The sequence below is a fragment of the Gopherus evgoodei genome, chromosome 2, assembly GCF_007399415.2.
Source record: "Gopherus evgoodei ecotype Sinaloan lineage chromosome 2, rGopEvg1_v1.p, whole genome shotgun sequence".
NCBI classification, from domain to species: Eukaryota; Metazoa; Chordata; order Testudines; family Testudinidae; genus Gopherus; species Gopherus evgoodei.
In genome coordinates, this window is record NC_044323.1 from 108,131,456 (window position 1) to 108,139,317 (window position 7,862).

Genomic DNA, 7,862 nt, shown 5'->3' on the forward strand with positions numbered 1-7,862 from the left:
TAAAAAATGTGATTTTGTCTGTAAAATTTTATCTGATCAATAACCAAATGGAAGCTGGAGACTCTACTCATTATCAGGACTGTCAGCCTTGCATGAGTCACATGACCAATTGACCTTTTTGACCAATTGTATTCTGCAGTTATAATTTTGAAATCATCCCTTTAGCTGAAAAGTAACATTTAAAATGTTAACAGTCTAATAATAATGGTAATTACAGAATAAAGTTAGTATAATATGTATACATTTAGGTTTTATCTCTCCATGTTAGCTTTAAAGATGAGTTTACTATTTTCAACGCTAAGGCCAAAATTTGTTAATTTTTATTTTTCATAAGTGTGTGGAACACTGTTCAACACCCTGCCACCATACCGGCATTTAAATAAAACCACATATTTGTATCAAAGAGATTCTCAAATATTCTCATAGTGTGCGTCACATTTTAAGAGCTTTCCATGGAACTCTCTCCTCCCATTCACACTCATGTCTGTGTCAAATAGAGTATTTGGCTACATGGAAAAGTAATGTTAGGACAATATTTAATGTATGTTTCACTTCTTTCAATGCACTTTAGTAGCTGGAACAAAAAGAAGACCCAGCACCATGTGACCAGCCAGCTCTCCTCTCACTACCAGGAAGTGCTCTGCACCAATGGTTCAAGGACCACAGTTTGAGAATCTCTGGTATAAATATTAAGTAGCATTTATTTAGTAATATAGCAATAGTGCACACACATGCCCTTTCTTTCTTCAGACCACTATCCTGGATCCTGACAATCATACTCAAGCTTTGCACAGCACTTGTGTTGTGCAATAAAATCTCTTTTAGCTGTTAATTGTTAATTATAGAAAAAAAACTTTTAGAAATGGCAGGTAACTTTTGAAAATCCACAGCCAGATAAACAGTTTGTAACTAGTATTGCTGTGCTCAAATTTCCAGTGGTGATCCTCATTCTCTGGCCAGACATGTACACTAGAAGTCCATCTGAACCAAAGCCCTGGATCTGAACATCCTGAACTTTGGGAACATTTGGATCTGGATCCAGATATGAAGTTTGCATCTGGTTTTAGTCTATATGAAGTGTTGAACCAAAAGGCCAGATTTAACCCCCTCTGACCTTCTGGGAAATCGAGATCTGGATTTGAAATTTGCACCACAGTCCTTTTATGATATGATAAAGCACTATGTAACAGAAATAAAGAAACTGAGAGGAAAAAAAATAGCTTCCAGCAGTGACTTCAAAAGAAACAGGATGGAAACTTAAACAGTTGCTTTTTGTTTTATTGCTTTGATGTGTTCTGTACTTTGTATATGCTTCCCACTACCCCCAAATAGGGAAGAGAGCTGTTTGAGCCTATGTGAGAAAGAAGAAACTTATTCAGTGTCTCAGTGACAAATCTGAATACGTTTAGACTCCTACTGTATTTCAAAGGGATCTTTGAAAAGATAAAAGTGCATTTAATCATCACCACTATTCATACTCACTCGTATTCATTGTAGCTTAGAAATCAATTTTATTTGATAGGAGATATTACTAGAAATGTGGCTGTCAAGATTGGGAGAGCATTTTGAAAAGAAAGAAAACTACTTAGAACAAGTAAGACTCAAATATTGCATTGGGATGCTATAGGGTCAAACCCTGAGATGGCTTAAAGATTCTGATGCATGCCTATGATGACCATGTTACATAACTAAAATAACCTCAGATATTTTAATGTCGGGATTGTTCCTAATAAGCTCACTTAAGCTTTAACATGCACATGCTGTATAAAACGTGATCTAAAATCTTTGGAGGAAAAAAACCACCCCACCACAGACAGAAGAACCTGCAATTTGTGTGCTGGAAATGATATAATCTGGAGGATACATTTATGCAATGGTTGAGAGAAAAGGATGCCATCTTGATTATGCAGCACATCAGTTCTGGGTTCTACAAAAATGGTGGCTGAAAAGAAAAGATTGGTTGCAAATATTGCAGTTTTGCCTTTTCAAAAACTGAAACAAACACTTAGGTCAGTTTCATTTTGTACAGTAGTAGTTTCCGTCAACATCATGTTATGGTTTTCAAACTGTCAGTTATGTCATTAAATTGTTCAAAATAGGCCCTTTTAAAAAAATATCCCCATGGGATTTGTGAACATTTGTCCTTAAACTGTGTTGCAGATTTCATGCAGAGAAGGTGTGATTCTATGACTTTTTAAAGAATTTGATTGACCAATTCAAATAGGATTCTATGGATAAGATAAAGATCACAAAATGACAGTAAAAATGCTTGCAAATATAAAAACAACATGAGCTAGTCTGACTGTAGAAAAAACTCCTCCTTTAACTAAGGAAAAGAGGAAAATCTCATGAGAATATGATGAACCATAAGCTTGATTTAAAAAAAATGTAATATATATAAAGAAAGGCTACATTCCATGCTAAAAAGAAATGTACACAAGACATTACAAGCAATAAATAAAACTGAGTTGCAGTGGCCTTTGGGTCCAATTTGTAAACAGTTGTGGATTTGAACAATTATCCTTAGCGAGTAGATCCACTGCAGTCCTGTGAACAAATTTACTCATGTGCAGAATCAGGTCCTTAATATCATATAATACCTCATTCTACTGTACATGAGACATTCAAATAGCAAATTAGCCTAAGAAATTAGCCTAGGCTACCATCTCTTAAGCAAAGTGAGCAGTCATGGAATAAGAGGGAAGGTTCTCTCATGGATTAGTAACTGGTTAAAAGACAGGAAACAAAGAAGTAGGAATAAATGGTCAGTTGTCAGAATGGAGAGAGAGAAATAGTGGTGTCCCCCAGGGGTCTGTACTGGCCCCAGTCCTATTCAACATATTCATAAATGATCTGGAAAAAGGGGTAAACAGTGAGGTGGCAAAATTTGCAGATGATATGAAACCACTCAAGATAGTTAAGTCCCAGGCAGACTGCAAAGAGCTACAAAAGGATCTCTCAAAACAGAGTGACTGGGCAATAAAATGACCAATGAAATTCAATTTTGATAAATGCAAAGTAATGCACATTGAAAAGCATAAACCCCACTATACATTTAAAATGATGGGGTCTAAATTAGCTGCAGGTGTGGTCGCCTCATCTCAAAAAAGATATATTGGACATGGAAAAGATTCAGAAAAGGGCAACAAAAATTATTACAGGTATGAAACGGCTGCTGTATGAGAAGATATTAATAAAACTGGGACTTTTCAGCTTGGAATAGAGACAACTAAGGGGGAGTGATATGGTAGAGATCTATAAAATCATGACTATTTACTCATTCTCAAAACACAAGAACAAGGGTCCACCATATGAAATTAATAGGCAGCAGGTTTACTACAAACAAAAAGTAGTATTATTTCACACAACACAGTCAACCTGTGGAATTCCTTTCCAGAGGATGTTGTGAAGCCCAAAACTATAACAGGGTTCAAAAAAGAACTAGATGAATTCATGGAGGATAGGCTCATCAATAGCTATTAGCCAGGATGGGCAGGGATGGTGTCCCTAGCCTCTGTTTGCCAGAAACTGGGAATGGGCGACAGAATGGATCACTTGATGATTACCTGTTCTGTTCATTCCCTCTGGGGCACCTGGCATTGGCCACTGTCAGTAGACAGCATACTGGGCTAGATGGACCTTTGGTCTGATGCAGTATGGCCGTTCTTATGTTCCCAACTCCCTTTGACTTTCAGTGGGAGTTGGGCACACAGCTTCCTTAGCCCCCTTTGGAAATCCCATGTATAAACTGCAGTGGGTATCATTACAAAGTCCTCATTTGTTCTACTCCTACAAGGGGTATTTGCAATACCTCAGTTAGTTCAGATAGTCTTGTGCATTTACAGTGGATAAAAATCCTTGTAATGGCAACTTCTGTATATGAAAGTTACAGTTCAGCCAGTTACTCATTAATTCCACGTACTACGAGCCACCCTTTTATTTGCAAAAGAAAGCAGTATATTGGGACCTGGAATTTAATTTGATCTCCATTCTAACAGGGAAAAGAAAGAAAATATTTCTGGCTTTACCTAGAACTATATTCTCTAGGCAAAAGAGGACAGATATTTAACTGGATAGACATCTGTAAACTGAAGGGGCAAAAAATCCACTTGTTCTAGTATCTTTGTTATCATTCACTTCCTTTGTCTTTTAATAAGACATATTATAGCTTTATGAAGTCACATGTGTGCTTTTGTTGTTGTAAGGAAATTCAGGGTCACACTTGATATTGAAGTTCTACATGTAAATAGGTTATAAAGGATTAGTAGATGTTTTCCTCCATGTTAAATCAGTGATCGGGGTTCAAAACCACAACATGTTGCTTATAAGCATTGACAGCACTATCTACAGATGACCTGACCGCCATCTATAAACACATGCCAATTGTATTTGTAACATCTAATCAATCATTTAATAACCCTTTATAAACAGAACTTTAAAGAAGAGTATGGTCACATTCAGTTTACAACTTTCCCCTAAAGTAATGTAAGTCCTTTTGCACTTTCTGAAAACACTTATTTATGATGTACAGCAGTGGTCTCACACTTTAAGAACTAGCATGTCACACCTCAAGAACTCCAAAATACTTGCCATGCCACCATTTCAATTTTAATTAGCATAGTTCTGAGGGATCTTACATTAAATCTGGTGTCACAGTTTAAACATCATTCTCTTAGGTTTCTGAAGAGAAAAAAATTGAAAGATCTGATTACTCAAAAATAAATATACTTCAAACAGTTTAGCATACATTTCTTCCTTTACACTGCACTGCCATTCTCCAAGGTTCCTTAGCGTTGCTTTTATTTTGCAAGCAAATATTTTGCAGCCAACAATAGATTGCTTTGTTAGTAAGCAAAAACTATCATTCCTGAGCAACTTTAGAAATTATTTTGTAAGGAATGCTTTGAGGTGGAAGGTGTTTAGATTTGTTTTTCTCTGTATATTGTAATTGGATTACATTGTTTAAAAAGACATACAAAAAAACCAACCTCCCTGGGACTGAAATACTTTGTATGTGTTGTTATTTGCAGTGCATGCCAAGACATTCATGGGCACCAGAGCCAAGCTGGCGAGCTAATTAAATATATAAAATGTATGTGTTTAAACAGCCTTATAAGGAGCATTGGAAATCTGCAGGATGAGCGAATATCTTATAACTTCTTCCGCAGGTGCGAGGATAGCTACAAGCCATGGACTTTCTGTCCTGCTTCTTGTTTGTGGCTTTGTGAAGGGTGCTTTGCTTTAATCTAAAAGTGCTGACTTTTTCCAATATCACTTTCTCTTCTTAAAGCAAAGAGCAAATCGCCTGTAAAATCCATGGAGCGGACAGCAAAGTTGACCCTAACCTCCAACCACCACTCTGCACCCAATGTACTCTAATTCTCTACACATGGAGCACCTTCAGGAAGTACAAAAAACAAATATATATATATTGTTTAAACATATAAATATATATATGAAGAGGATACCACATTTTCTTGATCTATATTATTTTCTTTGCTGTATCACTGATCATTTATTTGATGAGAACTGGTGTGATGTAACAGGACATTTTGTAACAGCAAGACCTAGTTTCCTTTTCTTTCAGCAAGTAGAAGCATCATATCCTTGACTGCTCAGGGGTTGGCTTGCAAGTCATCAGTATTACACAAATTCACTACAGATGATATTTGGTTTCCTTCTTTGAAAGAACTATGGCAGCCATGAGGCAAACAGTGGCCAAAAATAAAAAAATAAACCAACAAAAAATCCCAAGAGAACAAAATGACTCCGCATCACCTCTGACAAAAAAACCCTCAGAAACTTTGATTAAAAGCCTATTTTTTGTGGGGGTCAGGAGTGCAAAACAAAAATACCAACATTGCAAAGCAACTAACAGGACTAAAGGACATTGTTTCTGAAGACAAGCAAGAAGCACTATTGAGGGGTATTTTTTATTTTACTTTTTTGAAATTTTTCCTCTTTTCCCCCCATCCCCTTCCTTTTCCTCTCTTTTCTCTTGGTTTGTTTCTTGTTCAATGGTGGCAGTTGCTGACTTAGGCCAACCCCTATTGACTGTGTGGTGGTAATATAAATACATTTTTTGTGTGTGTGTTCTATATTTCGATGTGTTTTCTCTGATTTTGCAACTCTGTATATGCAAAACTAACTTCAATTCTGTAAATTGCTTACAGTATGTGTGATATAACTTCACAGTAGACATACCATGGTCCTCATGCAAGCCAGTTTTTAATATTATCTATATGTCGTGCCACCAACAGACATTTTTGTTTCCTTTTTTGATGAAGCATTATTTTTTAATTTGTAATTCAGTACTGTGTGGATTTTGTAATACATGCATTCACTTCCACTGGTTTGACCCCTTGCAGATGGCAATGCAGCCCTCTGTTCACTCTGTAAAATGCACATTAAAATTTGTTATGGTCTCTGAACAATGAATTATTTTACTTGTGTGTATGCTATGTTGTAGTCTGGTGGCTCAAACCCCTTTTAATTTATTATGTTTACTGAGGATGAAATTATTTTATCATCAGAGAATGTAAAATGTAAGTCTGCAGGCAAATATTGCATGCAAGCAAGAACAAGAGAAAAAAAATCAGAATGTACTCCTGGAAGATATTCTTGTAATGATGAGTTTTAGTCAAGTGAAATTTTTAGAATGATTCACTGAAGAACTCTTCCTGCTATGGCTAAAAAGGTATCTTTTTTCACGCTTTCTGTAGGTGGCTAGCTATCTTTCATAGTCTTCATTATATTTCTTTATGCCTATGACATGAAAATAAAAATGTTGCTTTGGCTGGAAGTAATATACATAACATGAATTACATTAATTAATGAAGGAAGGGAAAACTACAAATATTTGTTGATTAAATCAGCTAGGTAGCTTTTAATGTCCTTCCCGCTTTTCACCCCGATTGAATAATCCAAATCCTTCCTGCTATTTCATATACTAACTCAGACAAAAGTGTTACAATACTTTACATGATTCAGTGTATTATTTATTAGAGGACTCTGTAACTATGTCTGCTCAGCTATAAAAGACTGACCCCTCAACATATTTTTCCCTTATAGACAAGAAAAAATAGCTTAGCTACATTTAACATCCTACAAGTATAAGGCCTTTATATTAAATTTTAAAAGATCCACAAAGACCCTATCCTTTCACCCTAATGCCAACAGCAAAATTCTCATTAATTTCAATGGGAGTAAGAGCAGACCATATATCTCCAGGATAAAAGAACTATGCACTAATGCTTTGTGTCTTTACATATTCATAAATGATCTGGAAAATGGGGTAAACAGTGAGATGGCAAAATATGCAGATGATACAGAACTACTCAAGATAGTAAATCTCAGGCAGATGGTGATGAGTAACAAAGGGATCTCTCAAAACTGGGTGACTGGGCAACAAAATGGCAGATGAAATTCAGTGTTGATAAATGCAAAGCAATGCATGTTGGAAAGCATAATCCCAACTATATATATAAAATGGAGTCTAAATTAGCTGTTACCATTCAAGAAAGATATCTTGTAGTTGTTGTGGATATCTCTCTGTAACCACCCACTCAATGTGCAGCAGCAGTCAAAAAAGCAAACAGAATGTTGGGAATCATTAAAAAAGGGATAGATAATAAGACAGAAAATATCATATTGCCTTTATATAAATCCATGGTACGCCCAAATATTTAATACTGTATGCAGATGTGGTCACTCCCTCTCAAAAAGATATATTGGACTCAGAAAAGATACATAAAAGGACAACAAAAATTATTAGGGGTATGGAATGTCTGCTGTGTGAGGAAAGATTAATGAGAATGGGAATTTTCAGCTTTGAAAAGAGATGACTGGAGGATATGACTGAT

General features: G+C 35.9%; 1 protein-coding gene across 3 annotated transcripts in view; it reads left to right on the forward strand.

Moving 5' to 3' along the window:
- The window catches only part of VSTM2A (V-set and transmembrane domain containing 2A), a 30,887-nt gene extending 23,456 nt beyond the window's left edge, over positions 1 to 7,431 (forward strand). The window contains exon 5 of one of the 3 annotated variants that reach the window (XM_030551479.1): positions 5,169 to 5,383. In XM_030551479.1, coding sequence (XP_030407339.1) covers positions 5,169 to 5,245 — 77 coding nt within the window. In that variant the 3' untranslated portion in view covers positions 5,246 to 5,383. Of the gene's footprint in view, positions 1 to 5,030 lie in introns of all 3 variants that reach the window. The other 2 variants (XM_030551480.1, XM_030551478.1) reach the window with 2 other exon arrangements.
- The last annotated feature ends 431 nt before the right edge of the window (positions 7,432 to 7,862 follow it).